This window comes from Zootoca vivipara, chromosome 1 (assembly GCF_963506605.1).
Source record: "Zootoca vivipara chromosome 1, rZooViv1.1, whole genome shotgun sequence".
Lineage (NCBI taxonomy): Eukaryota > Metazoa > Chordata > Lepidosauria > Squamata > Lacertidae > Zootoca > Zootoca vivipara.
In genome coordinates this window covers 2,889,740-2,910,237 of record NC_083276.1, presented here as the reverse complement: position 1 = coordinate 2,910,237, position 20,498 = coordinate 2,889,740, and the positions used below count along the sequence as shown (strand labels likewise).

The 20,498-nt window shown below is 42.5% G+C and overlaps 1 protein-coding gene across 1 annotated transcript; it reads left to right on the top strand.

Moving 5' to 3' along the window:
* The first annotated feature begins 181 nt into the window (after positions 1–181).
* Positions 182–18,909, top strand: POLE2 (DNA polymerase epsilon 2, accessory subunit). The gene is made up of 19 exons (XM_035140887.2): positions 182–288; positions 3,144–3,244; positions 3,610–3,685; positions 4,792–4,869; positions 5,748–5,841; positions 6,423–6,497; positions 7,247–7,330; positions 7,549–7,605; positions 9,069–9,117; positions 10,068–10,140; positions 10,617–10,789; positions 10,919–11,008; positions 12,376–12,430; positions 12,972–13,031; positions 13,131–13,208; positions 13,415–13,523; positions 15,339–15,515; positions 16,408–16,475; positions 18,759–18,909. Exons 1-19 carry the CDS (start codon positions 221–223, stop codon positions 18,775–18,777), a joined length of 1,584 nt encoding a protein of 527 aa, XP_034996778.2. The 5' UTR covers positions 182–220; the 3' UTR covers positions 18,778–18,909.
* The last annotated feature ends 1,589 nt before the right edge of the window (positions 18,910–20,498 follow it).

The window sequence follows — 20,498 nt, the reverse complement described above, 5'->3', positions numbered from 1 at the left end:
ACCCCTCTATAATACATGCAGATCTTGGAGATGCATATGCTTTTCAGCACCGGATGATGCTGACTTCCCTTTTATTTTTATTATTTATATTTATTCAGGTGATGACGATCCGTCCGTCACGTCCAGCCCAGCAAGCATCCGACGGGCCGACGGGCCGCCTTCTCTCCTCCTCCTCCCGAAGGGGCCGGGCGAGGAGGCGGTGGCGGGAAAACCGCTCAAGATGGCTGCGGAGAAGCTGAGGGGCAAAGTGGGCGCCGCCTTCAAGATGCACGGCTTGCTGCTCCGCGCGTGAGTAGCAGGAGCCGGAGGCGCTCTGACAGAAACACCCCGCGGGGGGGGGGGAAGCAAGACTGCCCCCCCAACCCACGTCCCTTGCAGGAAGGGGCGCGTTGTACACGTGTACGTGTGAACGCAGCCCCAGGCACACGCGGGCGCCGCCTTCCCCCCGTGGCCACTCCGCTCAACGGAGGGGCGCTGACGAAAAGAGATTAGAAAGGGGATGTGCAGAGAATGGATCGCCCTTTCCCCCATATTCTGATGACTTGGGGTCTCCTCGTGCGAAATGGATAGGCGACGTCGAAAGCTGGGGCGGCTCACCCTTGCCCCGCCCCGGGGATGTCAACTCCATAGCTGCCAAGTTATCCCTTTTTTACAGGGATTTTCCCTTATGCTGAATAGGCTTCCTCGCGAGAAAAGGGAAAACTTGGCAGCTATGCAACTCTGATCAGCCCTAACCCTTGGCCAGGCATATGCAAACTCGGCCCTCCAGATGTTTTGGGACTACAACTCCCATCATCCCATAGCTGTCAGGTTCTCCCTTTTTTAAAAAGGGATATTCCCTTAAGCTGAATAGGCTTCCTTGCGAGAAAAGGGGAAACTTGACAGCTATGCATCATCCGTAGCTAACAGGACCAGTGGTCCAGGGACGATGGGAATTGTAGTTTCAAAACATCTGGAGGGCCGAGTTTGCCTATGCCTGCCCTTGGCCATGCTGGCTGATGGGGCTGATAGGGGTGGAGTCCCACAACATCTGGAGGAAATAAAAATAAAATATTGTCCACTAGCACCTTGTAGACCAATTGAGTTTGTTCTGGTATAAGCTTTCCAAAGAAGTGTACAAATTGAACTGCGTCAGAACAACACAGCTACCTACCTGAATCTTAACACCTGGAAGGGCCACCATCAACCACAGGTTGCAAGGACCGTGGGGAATTCAGTGCTACAAGATGTGAGAAAGGTTTCTGCGTACTAGGTTAGAAAGTTTTCAGAAAAAAAGAGCTAGGCCAGGCACCCCCAAACTCGGCCCTCCAGATGTTTTGGGACTACAATTCCCTGACCACTGGTCCTGTTAGGGAGGGATGATGGGAGTTGTAGTCCCAGAACGTCTGGCGGGTCGAGTTTGGGGATACCTGAGCTAGGCAAATTCAGGAAGAAGGAGAGAGGTCTACCCGATGACTACAGTCATACCTCGGTTTATGTCTGCTGCGGTTTGAGTACTTTTGGTTTGAGTATTCCGTTGGCCCGAAAGTGTTTACTTCCGGGTTCCGCGGGGCGCGCATGCACAGAAGTGTTCTGCGCGGCATGTGCAGAAGCGCACAGGGAGAAAATGGCTCCCCGGAACCAATTCGGTACTTAAACCGAGGTACCACTGTACTTGGCAAAGGAGCTGAATGAAGTCTCTGGAAGAAGTCTTGCTCCAAATCAGGTCACCATGGTACACGCTCCCACAAAGCCCTTCCTTGGGCACCCGCAGGCAGTGCCAGATTTACGTATAAGCTAAACAAGCTATAGCTTAGGGCCCCACTCTTTTGGGGGCCCCCAAAAAAATTAAAGGAAAAAACATCTGGATGTACATTTCCAAAATATAAGATAAAAACAAATAAAATAAAACTTACAATTATTATTTCATGTTATAGCAAGTTTCTAGAGACTAGATTATGAGTCTTTGTAAATTGTGTTTCTAAAGGAAACACAAATGCCAATATATAGCCAAATGCGAATGTGTTTGCATTATTAAGTTTGTTATGAATAAAAAATCATTTTAAGTTAGAGCTTAATAATTATTTCACTATTTACAGGTAGGTAGCCGTGTTGGTCTGAGTCGAAGCAAAATAAAAAAAATTCCTTCAGTAGCACCTTAAAGACCAACTAAGTTTATATTTTGGTATGAGCTTTCGTGTGCATGCACACTTCTTCAGATACACTAGAAACAGAAGTGTCAGACCCTATATATATACAGAGGGTGGTGGGGGTGGGTGGGAATGGGTGATGGGCTGATGGGAGTGGTAAACTTGTAGATGGCTGTTAATGGCTGCTGATGGCTGCAATTAGTCCTGGGGGGGAAAGCAAGGGCTGAGGTGCTAAAGAAAGCTTGATCATGCATAATGAGATAAGAATCTGATGTCTCTATTCATCCCAGGTGCTTCCATGGTTTTAAGCTTGGTAATGATTTCCAATTCAGCAACTTCTCTTTCCAGTCTGTTCCTGAAATTTCTCTGTAATAAAACAGCTGCTTTGAGATCTTGTATAGAATGTCCTGGGAGATTGAAGTGTTCTCCTACTGGTTTTTCAGTCTTATGGTTCCTGATGTCAGATTTATGTCCATTTATCCTTTGGCGTAGGGTTTGGCCTGTTTGTCCAATATAGAGAGCTGAGGGGCACTATTAATATGCTTAATTGTATTTCACTATTAATATACTTCTAAATTGTATTTCAGTTCAACAATTCCTTTGATAAAATACATATTTTGTTATGTGCAAATGGCTTTAGATACCTATTAGATCAATAAATCTAATAGGTATCTAAAGCCATTTGCACATAACAAAATATGTATTTTATCAAAGGAATTGTTGAACTGAAATACAATTTAGAAGTATATATTTAGAAGTATATTTAGAAGTATGGTGCTGGAGGAAACTCCCGCAGCCAATCAGAAGCTGCGCTTTGGTTTTCTAATGTTTTCGGAAGTCGAACAGACTTTCGGAATGGATTACATTCGAGAACCAAGGTATGACTGTATTTTAGTTGGCAAACTAATGTTTCAATAAACACAGGTTTACGTCTGTGTGCCAACATTATGTGCGTTATTACGATCGTTTCAATCACATCTTGACTAATTCTGTTCTCCTTTATTCTTTAATCAGAGAAGCTACCAAGTATCTCACAGAAGCTCTTCAGACAGTTAATGAAGCGGAGCTTGAAGATAAGATAGAAAGTATAATTGATGCTGTTGAAAAGCAGCCTTGTAAGTAGAGTTTTGGTTATCTTACATGCTTTGAAGAGAAAAGAAAGTTGGATTCTTAAAGAGTTTTGTGGCATCCTTGTGTGGCTGTGGTGCTCATGGTATCAAGTGTGTTAAAGTTCTGTGGATCTAATAATTGGCACAATAGATGGCAGGGGCAGAACTTTGGGTCAGAAGGCTGCATGCGCAACCAGCAAATTGAGCCTGGTTTGCCAGTCCAGCTCTGTTTAGCTTCTCCTTGCTTAAAAGATTGTAATTCTGTTGTGACTTCTCTTGAAGCAAAGGTATTTTGAAATGCTTTGTAAAATACTTCTGTAGCCTGCAGATGCATAGGTTACCATTTTAATCTTTTGAATTGTTCTCTTCAGTGTCATGCAATATGATTGAAAGGGCCATGGTGGAAGCAGCAGTCCTGGAGTGCAGCCAGTCCTCAGATGACACCCTGTAAGTTGGCATCAATTCACATAGAGGCGTAAACAAACCACTGGGAACATTTCTGCAATCAAATTCAGTTTATTGCCATTTGTAGCCCTCCCTGCTGATATTTCAGATTTAAAACTCATTAACGCTAGCCCCTTCTTTAGACTGAGGGATTGTAATCTTGTAATCAAACACCCCCTCTGTCACCACACTGCAACCTGGGAAGGTTGAATGTTTGGAAATTTAGGAAGGAGGAAAGGAAGTCCTTCATACAGTGCACACTTAAACTATGGAACTTGCTGCCATAGGAGACAGTAATGGTAATCCACCTGAATGCCTTTAAAGGAGTCTTAGACAAATTCATGGAGGATACTGCTATCAGTGACTACTAGTCAGGGTGGCTGTATTGCCACAGAGGTGGCATGCCCCTGGTCACTTGCTCGGAATCAGAGTGTGCTGATGTGCTAGTATTCGGCTTGTGTGCTTTGTATAGGCAAATGGTTTGCTACTGTGAGAAAATAGACCTTTGGTCTCATCCACCATGGCTTTTTTATGTTCTAGAGAGCCAGTGTGGTGGTGTGGTTAAGAGCGGTAGACTCATAATCTGGGGAACCGGGTTCGCGTCTCAGCTCCTCCACATGCAGCTGCTGGGTGACCTTGGGCTAGTAACGCTTCTCTGAAGTCTCTCAGCCCCACTCACCTCACAGAGTGTTTGTTGTGGGGGAGGAAGGGAAATGAGAATGTTAGCCGCTTTGAGACTCCTTCAGGTAGTGATACAGCGGGATATCAAATCCAAACCCTCCTCCTCCTCCTCCTTCTTCTAATGACACAACAAGCTGGTTAATCAAAAGCCTAAAGGAAAGCTTCTGAACTCCTTGAGCTGTGCCAGTGGAATGTTTGAACCCCGAGGGAAGCCATTTTATTTGTGTCTGCTAGAATAAATTGAAAATCAAAGTAACTATATTCTCGCTGTTCAAGCAAATGTAAAGTGATTTTCTTGTAAATGTGAAAATACATGAATAAGATATAGTAGGATAATGAATCAAATTGTTTTTAAAGTGATTTACCCCCCTTTAAAATGCATTCATATGTATGTACCTTACTGTGCATTTCTTTGTTTTAACCCCCAGGGAACATATTTTCAACATTATTGGAGCATTTGATATCCCCAGATACGTTTACAATTCTGAAAGAAAGAAGTTTCTCCCGTAAGTTCTTGCTTTGCAGTTTCTGAAGAGCTTGCATCCCAACAATTGTTCCCCCATTTCCTCAGACCAGGTTTGACTTATAATATGCAAAGGTTTCCTAGTTCCCTATTTTAGCACAGAGGTGCAGGTCAATTCTATGTCCAGGGCAGCTGTCTACCAGCTCCACCTGGTACACCGGCTGAGACCCTACCTGGCCGCAGAGTGTCTTGCCAGAGTGGTGCATGCTCTGGTTATCTCCTGCTTGGACTACTGCAATGCGCTCTCCGTGGGACTACCTTTGAAGGTGACCCGGAAACTGCAACTAATCTAGAATGCAGCAGCTAGACTGGTGACTGGGAGCGGCCACTGGGACCACATATTTCCGGTCCTAAAGGATCTTCATTGGCTCCCAGTGTGTTTCTGAGCACAATTAAAGTGTTGCTGCTGATCTTTAAAGTTAGGGCTCTGCCCAGAATACCTGAAGGAGCGTCTCCACCCCCATCATTCAGCCCAGACACTGAGGTCCAGCTCCGGGGGTCTTCTGCTGGTTCCCTCACTGCAAGAAGCGAAGTTACAGGGAACCAGGCAGAGGGCCTTCTCAGTAGTGGTGCCCTCCCTGTGGAACACCCTCCAGATGTTAAAGAGATAAAGAACTATACAACTTTTAGAAGACATCTGAAGGCAGCCCTGTATCAGGAAGTTTTTAATGTTTGATGATTTATTATGTTTTATATATTGTGTAAGCCGCTCAGAGCTGCTGGGGAAGCCAGATAGGCGGGATATTATTATTATTATTATTATTATTGTTGTTGTTGTTGTTGTTGTTATTATCATGCGTGCACACTTTGTGCTCACTTAAAATCCACCTTTACACAAGTCTTTGTAAAAATTGATTTCAGCCTCTCAATGACAGGCCATTCTGCTCCAAATTTATTCGGCTCTGCCAGGGATAAAGCAGAACTGTTTCGTGAGCGCTACATCATCTTGCAGCAGGTGAGATAAAGTGGGGAAAGACTCCCATCAGATACATATTCATGCCATAAGTACATGACAAGAGTGCTGCTGAATCGGACCCAAGGACCCATGTAGCCCAGCATCCTATGCCCACAGTGGCCACTCAGGTGCTTCCAATGCCCACAGAAGGACTTAAGGGCAGTAGCCTTTCTGTGCTGTTTGCCCTCCAGCAACTGATATTGCAAGGTATGCTACCCCTGGACAAGGAGGTTCCACTTACCTACCATGGCTGACAACTGCTGACAGTGTCCTCCTCCTTCACGAATTTGGCTTATTCCCATCTTAAAACTATCTGTAATAGTGACTGTCACCACATGCTGTGGCGGCGAATTCCACGAGTTAATTATAATTATATATCCAAATAATTAACTTTGTAGCTGAGGAACATCATTACCACCAAGCTTGTAAAGCACATATCCCAACCGTAGGAGGCTAGGATTGTGGTTCATGTGAGATAATAGCTTGAGGGCATCATTGAATGGGGGGGGGGGGGAGAATGTTTTAGCCATAACTGCATGGTGCTTTCCCTTGCTACCTGGCTTGTATTTCCCACTGTGCAGAGAACGCATAGGCACGAACTGTTCACACCATCTGCTATTGCTGCGCCTGCAGAGGAAAGCAGAAGTAAATTCCAGGTAAAATTTAAAATGTTTTCATTGACTTACTTACTTAAATACCGGTATTTACAGAATTTATATCCTGCACCTTGCAACACAAAGCCCTTTTGGAGACTTTGGGCATGGGTTTCTCAAACAGCAGCTCCCATTTTTCCTGAGAGCAAACTAAGGAGTCTTTAAAAACCGCTGAAAGCCGTTTGCAGTAGGGCACCAGGGGCTGACATTCAGGGGGGGGGGGAGTAGCTCCAAGGGCCGTGTAAGGGGAAGAGAGTATAGAGTCCCTCCCCCTCTCATCAGAAGCAGCTCCTCCCCAAGCAGCAAGCGCAGCGAGGACGCTGAGGAGAGCAGTCAGGAAGTGGAGAGAGAGGGCCAGGGCTCTCTCAGCACGGGAGAGCCCCTGTGACACAGGAGGGAGGAAGAGAGAGAGGGGGAAAGGGGGGAGAAGGAAAACATGGAGTATAGACCCTTTCCTCCGGTTCTGGAATTACGCAGGAGAAGGAGGGGAAGGAGGTTTGCTGTCCCAAGACTCTTATGTTGGAGGAAATCAAGGGGCGGTTCAGTGCCGGATTCTGCATCGGACTCAGCAGACATGTTGTACATACCCAGCTCACTGTAAATAGCATGCACTAATAAAAAGCTGTTCAAAGACAAGCATGAGGAGCGTCGTTACTCTAGGGTAGTCGCAAGAAGCTCTGACAGGCCGTGTAGCTAATTTTTGAATCTGGGAAACGCAAGCCTTAACTAATTTAATTTGTCTCTGATTGTAGCTCAAAACTATAGAAACTCTCTTGGGGAACTCAGCTAAAGTTAAGGAAGTTATCGTTCTGGGGATGATAACCCAGCTGAAAGAGGTAAGCTGTGCTGCACTTCAGCGGCTCTTGAGATGACTTTGCTGTTCAGTGTTCTGGTGCCGATGCACATGATTTGTGTTAAAATGTGACTGGGGGAATGGTCCAAAATATTCAACTAATAGAAGCAGAAGTGTGGTTTTTTACAGTGGCGTGACCTCAAGGGGAGTGTTTTGAAGCTGAATGGCTTGGCCCTAATTACTTTTATCCATATTTTTAAGGGGAAATTTTTCTTGGAAGATCCAACAGGAGTTGTCCAGCTGGACATTAGTAAAGCAATATCCTTTTACATGCATCCTAAGTTAGAAAAGAGACTGAACAGTGAGATAAACTCTTATTTCCCCTTTTGCATTTCTTTGTGGACTTTCTACTTGTTTTTTTTCAATTCTTTTTTCCTACCTGTAGTTTAATCATTGTATAGGGTATTTATTTATTTATTTATTATTATTATTATTATTATTATTATTATTATTATTATATTTTGCTTTCTTTTTTCTCATCCAACTACTACAAAGTTTTCCTTTCTCCAACTCCCTTTTCGTTTTTTTCTCATGTTGATTTTTAGATGTTAAGCCTGTGGACTGGGGCATCTTCATTTCATTCCTGTACAGTACCTAGTCCTCACTTGTCTCCTTTGTTTCAAATGGGCAGACGTTGAGTGTTGCTGCTTTTGCAGCCAAACAGCAGTAACGGTTTAATTAAAAACATAGACCTTCTTCCCACCCAACAGTGCTTACACAGCTGCCTTTTTGTCTTTCTGACTATCAACTTGCCATGATTGCGCACAGCTGTAGTCATCATAACAGTCTTCCTGCAGATTCACCTAGAAATGGAAGTTTTCTGTTCCTGCACTTACTACTCAGCTGACAAAACCCCCCAATATTTTTGTATATAAACATTTAAGAATGCTTTCTTAACATAGCCAAAGTTAACCACAGTTGGGGTTAAGAAACAATTACCTATTTGACAACATAATTGAAAACTTTAAGTCTACTTAAAGTCTCCTTGAGGCTGCTCCAGTCTCACGTTTGTGCATGTTGCACCGTAGTTTAGCATTGTGGCTGCACAAGGCCATTCTGGTCGCTATAACTGGAAGTTTTCATATAAATTGTGGATAGGAGTAATTTACTGGGAGTAACAAGCAGTTACTGCTATCACTCTGGGAATAGAATCATATAATTGTACAGTTGGGCAACCTCCGGCAACGCAGGAATCAAATAGATGGCAACTACTCTGGTTAGTTGCAATAAGATGTTGCAAAGCAGGTTAAGAATCCTAAATCAAATTCTTTGTCTTGGAAACTCAAACTTTTAAGAATAATAATGGTGAAGCATTGCATAGTAGTATGTGCTACATAAGTATTACGAAATTCAGGTTTTCCAAGGTTGTTTTTTTTTTTGTTAAGGAATGAAAGAGAGCAGGTGCTTCGTAGAGGGTTAACAAGGCCCAGAAGCCCTAAGTGTTGTTCTTCTGGCTTCAAAGCTCTCTGCGGGCCCTGCCCAATTTGCATTTTTACAACAGTGAGAAGGCCTAAAGGTTATTGTTCTATTTTAACCAACACATGGAAAAATTTAAATTGTTGGCTTCCACGTGGAGAAATGAAGGTGCAAAGAATATTCACAGCCTTGCCTAAAGTCTGTGTTTAGAGCCACTGCTGTTCATTTGCTTTGATTAGAATAATTAGAATAATTTCTATAGTGCCACCTACGTAGCAAGAACATCTTCCTTAACTGTTTTGTACCAGTTCCACAGTGGCTTATACACAGAGTCATGTTTTGTTTTAACAGAAGGTAAGCCAGATCATTTTTTTCTTCTCAAGGTTGACTCTTTTCAGTAAGGTCAGACTTGTTAAGCTGATATAACTACTGGCTCTGTTTGCATGATAAATCCAAGGATCTGAACAAATAATGTGGGGGGAGAGAAGAGAATTGTACCAGAGGACACCGCCTAGGTGTTGTTCTAAGGCTATGAACAGAACCTATTCATATAGAAGTTGTGTACACCACCCATACACTCCAGCAGAGTACAGATTGCATCAACAACTTAAGTGTTGTTATTATTATTAATTAGATTTTTTTTAACCTGCCCTTCATCATGAGATCCTAGGGTGTGTTATAACAATTTAAAAATACAATATTAAAAGCAATTAAAATGGATTATAATCCAGAGAATAAGGTGGGTCCTAAAATATCTACCTTGGGTGTCAAAGGCACCTAGACTGGTGACTTGGAGCTGCCTCCGGGACTATATAATACCAGTCCTAAAAGATCTACAAATTTACCATTTAAATAGATGGTAAAATCAAAGGGCTCCAAATAAATAAATAAATACACTAGCTGTTCTTAAAAATCCAGGAAAACAGAAATGTTTTTAATCTGGCATTGCAGTAAGCAGACCTGTAGGTGGGCCTCCTTGAGTAAGGCATTCCTCTAACCAGGTTATTCTTCCATGCTTCTTGTGGGGGAATTTTCCTCTTTCCCTTATGGAAAAAACCAAACTCACTAAAAGGTACATGGGGATCAGATCCTTTATTGCATTTATGAATCAGTAGGAGATTAGCTTGTGGTTTTTCTGTTTGTGTATTATTTACACATTTGAGAACCTGGGCGAAGAAGAATGTAAAATATGTTGAGAGCCTGGCATCTTCGGTGGAGGATGCAGTATCAATGGGAGTGATAGGTTTAAGCATACCATGATTTTTTTGAATTTGGAAAAAAACCATGCTAATCTTATTTCCTAGGCTGGTATGAAGATGAAATATTTCATGTCAATGCATTTGGCTTTCCCCCTACAGAGCCTTCTACAACAACTAGGTAAAAAACTATAAAACTATAAATTTTCATTCTGCTCCACTATTCTGAAGGAAAATCTTAGGTGTAAGAGAATACTGTACAGTTTATTTAATCTATTGAGGAACTGATGTTGGGATGGATTTTGTAATGAGGATTATTATCAAATTTCAGAAGCCTTATGCAGGCGAGGGACATAGTGAGCTGGGTTGGGGAGTCAGTGATCAATGCTGGAAGATACAGACCAGGCATCCCCAAACTTTGGCCCTCCAGATGTTTTGGACTACAATTCCCATCTTCCCCAACCACTGGTCCTGTTAGCTAGGGATCATGGGAGTTGTAGGCCAAAACATCTGGAGGGCTGCAGTTTGGGGATGCCTGCTACAGACCCTCATTTAAAGCCATACTTCTTGCAAGCAACAGGTGACAAACTGAGGACATGATCTGGGAGAGGAATGAGCTTAAATGGAGCCTTTTGGCATTTGCTGTTCATGCTGTAGGGCGTATTATGGAAACACAAACTTCTTTGGAGGGCCTTCTTCGACCTCTGTAAAATCTTCTGCGAAACTGAAACAGCTGGAAGAAGAAAATGAGGACGCCATGTTTGTGTTCCTTTCGGACGTTTGGCTAGACCAAGCAGAAGTTTTGGAGAAGCTGCGTATTATGTTTTCAGGTAGCTCTGTTGACCCATATTTGTCAACTGCTTAAAGGTTTCGGTTGAAATGTGAAGCAATATGTACAAATAAAAAAGATACGTGCTACCAGACCAAAAGTCAGTAATGTTCCTTGTTCCTCTAACCAGGTTACTCCTCCATGCCTCCAACTTGCTTCTTCTTCTGTGGGAACTTTTCCTCTGCCCCGTATGGAAAAAACCAAATTCAGTCGCTAAAAGGTACTTTGGAGTCAGCTGCTTTATTGCATATTGTGAATAGTTTGTGTTTTTTTCTGTTTGTGTGTTATTTAAACATTTGAGACAGTTCTGTAGATATATCCATGGTTAATTTTAATAATAATAATGATAATAATAATAATAGTAATAATAATAATATTTTTACGTATGCGCTACCCTCCCCGGCCAAGACCGGGCTCAGGGCGGCTAAATATAGTAAAAACATTTTAAAAACAAACAAACAAACACAAACAAACAAAGAGTTGATTAAAATATAGGTTAAAATTCAGCCTCGTTTTAGTGGTAGCCCATAAATCAAGATCATAAGGGGAGAAAACGTCAAATATTCACCAGGGCCAACTATCCATGCTGGTCCTACATGGGCCAGCAAAAAGAGCTGAGGGAAAATTTATACAGTATACAAAATCCCATATAAGGGGTTCCATCAAAACTAAATAAATAAACAGGTGACTTGTTCACATGCTTTGAATGAAGCTGGTGGAATGTGGTGGCAACTGAGCTGTTTCCATTAGAAGAGTTTACCCATTTCAACAGTGATTGAAGTAAAGCGGGAGGGGGTCACCATGGCAGCAGGCTCATATCCTAGAGAATGCCATGTTTATTAGAATATGCAGAGCCCCGCCACCCTCCGGTGTTCTCAGTGTGCCTTTTCACCCAGAAGTGGCTGAAATGGAGCTACGGTTTCCCCCAGCTATAATTCATATCTCAATTTAAACTTGCTTAGGTTCAGTAATAAAAATACTGCCTTAGTGATCTTTGCATTGTGAAAAATAGCTTCCACAAAGCCATTTACAATATAACCAACTGGTTTAGTTACTTAAGGTGGGGGGGGAGGTGTTCTGTGTAACTGTTGTTCAGCTGTTGATATAATCCCCAAACTGCGGCCCTCCAGATGTTTTCGCCTACAACTCCCATGATCCCTAGCTAACAGGACCAGTGGTAAGGGATGATGGGAATTGTAGTCCAAAACATCTGGAGGGCCGAAGTTTGGGGACGCCTGATGTAAGATGTATATTTTTGTTGGGTTTTGTTCTAATGATACTGGTTGGTTTTACGTTGAACGCAGCTTAGATATTTTTATTTTTATTTTATTTTGTTATTAATTAAAGCTTTTAATTAGGGAAGCTTTTAATGTTTAATAGATTGTATTTTAATGTTTTGTTGGAAGCCGCCCAGAGTGGCTGGGGAAACCCGGCCAGATGGGTGGGTGGGGTATAAATAATATATTATTATTATTATTATTATTATTATTATTATTATTATTATTATTATTATTATTTTATATTGATGAGAAAATGTAGGAATAACTATGCAGTTTCATAGGAAAGCTTTTATGGTTGTACCTCTAGGTTCACTGAAAGCCCTTGCAAATATCATATGTGAATACCCCAGTATCCATCAGAGGTATGTGCTGTGTTTTTATTTGCTTGGTGAAAAATCTTACTGAAGATGTGCTTCAGATTTGTCAGTTTGAAAAATTCCACCCTGCAGAATTAAGTCTCACTTAAAAAATAAATATAAAAAAATTCCTTTTATTTTACTTCGACCCAGACCAACACGGCTACCTACCTGTTAAAAAAGAAAATAAAAGAAAGAAAAAAATGGGTCCATTCACACCAAGTATTGTATACAGAATTTTGATAACAGCTACTAAAAATTTCATTCTCTTTTGTTCAGCCTCACTTAAATATTTTGTTGTGGTTGGCATCCCGTCTGTCTTGGGAGACAATGGGGGATTGCACCTTTGTTAGCTAGAAACTCCTAGGTAGCTACAAAATCCTCAAAAAGCCTTTCATTCACCTGTCATAACTAGAGGTTTATGTGGCCTCCCATCTACTTCTAAAACTTTGGTTGTATTTGAGTAATGTTGCCATTTACTTTTCTGTTGCTTTGATTTTTACCTATCAGTTATATTAAATATAGTTATGTATTCAACTATTTATAGCAGTCGATTTGTGTTTGTTCCTGGCTCTGAAGACCCTGGCCCAGGCTCAATTTTGCCAAGGTATGCTTGTGACGTGACAATTAAGGTGATTTATTCAAACATCCAACTATGAGAATATGCACATTTATTTCTAATACATACCACACAAATTTATTTCAGGCCGCCACTTCCTGAAAACATTACTGAAGAGTTCAAACAGCAGGTGCCATTTTCAGTCTTCACTACAAACCCTTGCAGGTAAATGTCCCAATTTAAAAGGGATGTTTTAAATTGAGGCCTTTAATATGTGTCTGATTAATACTACACATAACATTACATATTTGTGTAGGGTTAATACTCTGGATATCCAGGGAGAAGCTGTGTGTGTTTCTGCCTTGCTGATGGTCTCTCCTGGATGCCTGTTTTTCACCCTGAAAAAATAAAATTGTGCTTCTTCCTTCCAGAGTCCAGTACTGCACTCAGGAAATAATAATCTTTAGAGAAGACCTGGTAAATAAGATGTGCCGGAACTGTGTCCGTTTTCCTAACAGCAACTTGGATATTTCTAATCATGTAAGGCAAAAAAAGCATGAAACATTTGGGGCTAAGCTTCTGCAGGTTAGGTCGTTACTATTATTCTAGCACATGGGTAGGCAAACTAAGGCTCGGGGGCTGGATCCGGCCCAATCGCCTTCTCAATCCGGCCCGTGGACGATCCGGGAATCAGCGTGTTTTTACATGAGTAGAATGTGTGCTTTTATTTAAAATGCATCTCTGGGTTATTTGTGGGGCATAGGAATTCGTTCTCCCCCCCCAAAAAAATAATAATCTGCCCCCCCCCCCAGGTCTGAGGGACAGGGGACTGGCCCCCTGCTGAAGAAGTTTGCTGACACCTGGCATGATTATTTTTAGTAATAGAGTAAAAAATTAAGGAAGAGATCCAGTGTAATATGATCAGGCACCTGCTTCTCATTCCTTCCCTTACCTCTGCATCTCCTCCGCCTCCACCTACTCTGGAAGGGTGGGGAGGAACTTTCTGAAGCAGATTTGGAGGAGATGGGGAGGGCTGGGGAGGGAAGAAGAGAAAGCAGAACTCCTTATATGCAAGCATATTTCTTTGTTGTTTTTATACTACCCTTCATCCAAGGATCACAGGGCCATTTTAAATAAGTGGGCTGTCCAAGTGGACTGCCACATTTGGCTATCACCCAGAGAAAACCACCCAGTGGTGTCTGTTTGCCAGCTGAATGGACTCCCACTTGTACTCTGGGTGATATCCAACACTGTGCAAGCAGATTTCTGCTCAAACAGTGAGACTGCCTCTTCTCTGCTGCCCCCCCATGTGCCCTCCCAAATCTTCAGGGGCAGGAGCAAAAGGGGAACTTTTGGTATCCTGAAGAATGCAGCATGTTTAAAGTGGCCGCCTCATTTTAATTTTCACACCCCCGAAGTTCTTTTCTGTTCCGGTGCATTTCTGTGCAAATAGTATGGGACACGTATACAAGAGTTCTACCGAGGGAGAAGTAGTCATCATTGAAAAGAGAGAGAGAGAGAGGAGCTGAAATCCCATCTTCTTTCTTCTGCATATACTGTAGAAACTTTTACATATAGTTAATGGAATGTGTGGGTGGATTCTGATGACTAAATTGGATTCCAAATGGTTCATCTTCCATACAAGAGGCCTTGCAGCTGCTCTGCTCTGGAAAAGTATAGCTTCCCCAAAGCATGGTCCTCAGATATCACTTCAGATGCTGTTGGTAGCATGGGAATTTCATTGGGCCACAGTAGTGTTCCCCAAGTCACTGCACAACTCTGCAAGACTGCAGAGATCTGAATGAGTCTCAATTCTGACTTAGTTTACCAGATTTAGAACTCAAAATGAAGCATATAGTGCTATTTTTAGGTAAAGGTAAAGGGACCCCTGACCATTAGGTCCAGTCGTGACCGACTCTGGGGTTGCGCGCTCATCTCGCATTATTGGCCAAGGGAGCCGGCGTATAGCTTCCAGGTCATGTGGCCAGCATGACAAAGCCGCTTCTGGCAAACCAGAGCAACACATGGAAACGCCGTTTACCTTCCCGCTGTAGCGGTTCCTATTTATCTACTTGCATTTTTGACGTGCTTTCGAACTGCTAGGTTGGCAGGAGCTGGGACCAAGCAACGGGAGCTCACCCCGTCACAGGGATTCGAACCGCCGACCTTCTGATCAGCAAGCCCTAGGCTCAGTGGTTTAACCACAGCGCCACCTGGGTCCCAGTGCTATTTTTAACATGTGCTAATCATCAGGAAAGGAAGATGGTTTTGTGATTTATATAGGCGTTTGAAAGAGGTTTTTGCTTTCAAATGGAAACCAAAGTAATTTGTGTGCCCTTGTTCTTTGCCTTGCAGTTTGTAAAGACTATTTTATCACAAGGGCATCTGACTCCATTGCCCCTTAATGTTAGTCCTGTCTACTGGGTCTATGACTACACATTGAGAACCTACCCTCTTCCGGATCTCATTGTCTTTGCTGACAAATATGACCCGTTCACTGTGACCAACACTGATTGCCTCTGCATAAATCCCGTAAGATCCTATCTCTCTATCCACCCTTCCCTTCCCTTCTTCCTTTTGTAAGCATGATGAAAAAGTGTCTAGCAAAAAAATGAAAATGTTTAATATGTTGTTAGTACACACTCTTAGTTGGGATTGCTCCTACTTAGCGCTGCTCATTCTGATGGATATATACCGCAAGCATTTATGTAGTTTTTCCAAAACAAAAAAATGGTAAGTTAACTGAAAGTTATTGTACCTGAGTTTCATTCCTTCCTTTCATTATTTTTAAATGTTGCTAGGTGGTGGTGACTAGTACTTATTCTTATTCAAGCAGTGCACTGTTTTGTTAATTTGGAGCTTCAGATTCTACTTCAGTCTGGTGCTAGAACAATGTGTCTTTGAAAATAGTGGCGTGGATCAGCCTCTTGGAGGTGTCCCCCGTAAAGCTGAACAAATGGGAGATGCATTGTGTTATAGGGAAAGCTACTGATTTAGCATTTCCGGAATCTAAATTGGGTCCTTTTGGAAAGATCCAGGCAGGAACGCAATTGTCGTTTCAAAACAAAAGGCAAATGTAGAGAGTTCCTGGGGCATCCTGCACAAGGTGAGGTGATAGCCCACCCATGGGGCATTTCCTCCTCATTAAATCTATTTAATCAAGGTTCTATTGCCGTGGCGACAAGAACAGAGGAAGCTGGTTTTACATCGAGTCAGATTTGGTCTGTGTTGTCTATGTTGACTGGCAGTGGCTCTCTAGGTTTCAGATTGGGTATTCCCAAGCCTTTCTAGAGATGCAGAGGACTGACCCTTCTGCATGCAAAGTAGATGATGTACCGCTGAGCTACAGCCCTTCAGAAGTTCTTAAGAAATCCAAATGACGAGCTTCAAAAACTAAAATCCTTTCTTACCCCCCTCATTCCAGGGATCTTTCCCAAGAAGTGGCTTTTCATTCAAAGTATTCTACCCATCTAACAAAACAGTGGAGGACAGGTAAGGTCTTATTTTTTGATATCAAATCAAAAAGGCCCCCTGCTTTTACAATACAAATTTGACCGTTATTTGGGCTGCTATCTGTTGTAAACTCTTTGTTTGGTGGAACAAAGAGTTTGGTGTTTGACTGGGATAAAAAAATATACTGTTCAATATATAAAGCATGACTACAGTAAGCCCGCAACTTGGGCACATTTAATTGGTGCGTATTCAGCTTTATGTGCTTGGCAAAAAAAAAATATGTAAAGAATTTAGAAGTGGGTGGACGTCTGGGTAAGAAGACTTTGGCAATCCCCTCCACAATTGAACCTAGTGTGTCTTAACTATATGACAGGCATGTTCAACAGGTCAATCACGATCTACTGGTTGATCGTGGGGCATCCCTGGTCGATTGCGTGATCCTGATCGATCTCCTCACCCACCCCCAAAAAGGTCAATAACTCCCCCCCCCCCCGGCAAAAAACCCAACTTTGGTCAATCTAATGGGTAGATCATTACCAGTTTTTTAATAGTGGGAGTAGATTGCAGTCTCTTGGGAGCTGGACATACCTGCTATATGAGATTTTGGCTTTTGGTTCCACAGAATGTAACCCCTGCAGGGTTACTGTACTCACAAGGAAAAATCCATACCCAAGAATTTCAGCCCTATAACACCCCTGTATAGTTACTAGTGGCTAACAATGTGTCTGAATAGAAGGGTTTTAAAACTATTCAAAGGAAGATTGAGATTCAGATGAACCTTTCCAGGGAGGGAATTATGAAGCTTATCTACCCTCTATATACCAAAAGGATATACCCAAGAATGTGCCCGCTCTGCTATTTTGCTCTGCAGAACTTGTACTTTTGCAAGTGCCCCTTCATGCTTGTCCTGCTTAGTAGGCAATGGGTCCTCTAGTGTGGCACCACCCATTCTTGAGAACTTCCTGCCCATTAATATTTCACAGGTGCTTTCAGTGAACTGTTCTCCGTGCCTGCTAAGAACTGTGTAGGCATATAATTCTAGCATTTCAGTTTAACAGGAGTATGTTAGCTGTTCACCAGTTTTAAGTTTGTTTTAAACTTTTATGTCACTTGCTTTTAATACCGTATTTGTTTTCTGTTGGTGTTTTTGGTATTTTAACTGTTTTGTTGTTAAACTGCTTTGGGGTCTTTTTTTGTTCTAGTAAGTGGTAAATATAGTCTGTTAAATAGAAACGAATAAATCTCTGTTCCTGTTTTGGAACTCTTGCCCTTGGGTAAGAACAGGCATCCCCAACCTTCGGCCCTCCAGATGTTTTGGACTACAATTCCCATCATCCCTGACCACTGGTCCTGTTAGCTATGGATCATGGGAGTTGTAGGCCAAAACATCTGGAGGGCCACAGTTTGGGGATGCCTGGGTAACAACATGATTTTGGACCCGTCTGCCTTGTGAATACAAGTGTATAGAATTCTCCGTGGTGCATTTGGTTGTGCATTTTTAGTAAGAGGATTTTTCATTCACATGTTTTTATTCACAGAATGTAGGCTATAAAAGATGAATATAAAATACAGTAATCTATATAAAATGTAGATACAAGATATATTAGAATATAAAAGACTGTATGCTTTTTTTGTATCCTTACCACAAGGACAATGCTGAAAGGCAACAGTGACACCTAGCTAGTCCTCTCAGTTAAGAGTGGGCATTACAAAATTTGTATAACCCCCACCTTCCCACATATTTGTAACACAACCCTGAAATCCTATTCTGCGTAACTGGCAGTAATTCTCTTAGGTACATTTGTGATTTTCAGACCAAGCTATGGCTTTTAAAACCTGTCCTTTATAACTAAGCTAGTAAACTTTAAGCGACCCCGGCCATCTGGAAGACAGCCAAGCTGAATTTTAAGGGAATTAAATCTGGAAGCATTAAGACTCACTGATCTGAGGCAATCTCGGTAGCCTTCCATGTGAAGTGTAAAGAGTTCCTTTTTTGTTGTATTAAACAGAACTTAATCCTCAGTGCATGGGACAAAGCATTAAAAATCCATGTGAAGTGGGCTCTTTGTGTCCCCATCAAGTGCACTAATCTTGGATCTAGAATATTCACGTAACTTTAATCAAATGTGAGGGTTTAATTCTATGTAACCATAGGAACAGAGATATCTTAGAATGGCAAACTCCTTTGAAGTTGCTAGTGCTTATTTTATAAACTTTTAAAAAGTAAGCATTAAGGCCAAAGAAAGAAGGTAAGAAGTTATTTTCAAGAAGCACCAACGTAGTTATGGTAACTTGCTTTTTCTCTCTCCCCCCCCCCCCCAGCAAACTTCAAGGTATTTGAATCTCAGAAAATAACAGTAGATCAAGTATTCTGACCTTAATACCATGGAAGCACCACTTCTGGAATCATGGATTTTATTGTATGCTGCTATTACAGATCTTGAACGTCTTGTAAATAAACTTTCAAATAATGGATGGAATAGGGTTGTGGCATACTTGCATAAGTCTTACAGCTCTACTTGAAACAGCGATGGCGCAACGGCCCAACAACTTTTCCCCTAAGTGATTTTTATTTGGACAAAAAAAATGGTGGCTGGATCCTGACTTGAGAAATGTGTGCCCTTTTGCCTGCTGCTGCCATAAGAGTTTGTGGATGGCCTTTCTGAATTTGGGGGGATGGGGGAACCACTCCAAAGGGGTTTGAGAACCTTCCAGTACTGCTGAACTTCAAGGGCCAGCAGCCTTGTTCTATGAGGAAGAGCACGTGAAACATCAGTTCTAAGCAGACAAATGCTCATTTCACATTCTCCAAAACTGGGGTCTCTAAACAACTGAAAGGGATTGGCATTATATCATGGTCCTACCTAACCACAAACTTTGGCTGAAATATTTAGCATAGCAGGTTTTGGAACTTTGCTGTGGATGGATGTGCGGAGCTGGGTGGGTAGCTCCCATTTATTAGGCAGTTTTTAAAACTAACTCTCCTGTGCCTATTCTGCTAAAAGCTCTTCTATAATGTGGGTTTACACTCCAATGTGGAACAATTACAGTTCTCCCTACAGCTGCCAAAGCCCCACACCAAACCCTAATCCTGTTTGTTTATTGCATTAATATCCTGCCTGCCAGTCTTCCATTATACCAGACACAGCGTACAGTACATACCCTTGAGGCAGTCTACCATCCAGGCATCCATCACTTCCGCAAAGTTGAAACAAAATAAAAAATTTCCTTCCAGTAGCACCTTAGAGACCAGCTATGTTTGTCATTGGTATGAGCTTTCGTGTGCATGCACACTTCTTCAGTATCAGAAATGGTTTTCAACTGAAGATAGAACTGTACCATTAGTGTATCTGAATAAGCGTGCATGCACACAAAAGCTCATACCAATGACAAACATGTTTGGTCTCTAAGGTGCTGCTGGAAGGAATTTTTTAATTTAGTTTTAGCAGGTTAGTGAAGGGCTTCTGCGGTTTTTATTAAGCTGCTGGGGAAATTGAGTGTTCATTCTGGTTTATTTGAACAGAAGAGCTTGCAGGATCAGGCCAGAGGCCGTTCAATGCAAGAGAAAACATTTCTCCAGTGCCTTTTAGCTGCTCAGGGTGGGAAGTCGCATTTGCACCGCTTTGCCCCAGCGCCCGCTCCGATTCTGCTGCTTGATCTGGCACACCCTATTTGAAAGGCAAGGATAATCAATTTGGGGGGCGGCACCCGCAAATATTTTATCGGGGGGGAGGAAGGGACATTGGCCCTTAGAACTTGGCTCCTACGATCTGCCAGCTCCTCCCCAGTCCCCGCCTCCAGAGCCTCTGCCAAGAAGCACAGACCCGCACACGGAAAGCGAGACGGAACGGAAGCTCCTCTCTTTCACACTTCCCTGCCGCTCTAGGGACGGCAGCTCCATTGCTGCTGTTAACCCTTTCAGAACTATGCGGCAGGAACCTCCGAGCCGCTAGGACAGACAGGGAGGTGAGGCACAAGAGACACTTGCGGGGTGTGCGTCACCCCCAAATATTTCATTGGGCGGTGTGAAGATGCCTACAGCGACTGCGGCCTCCTATTTTG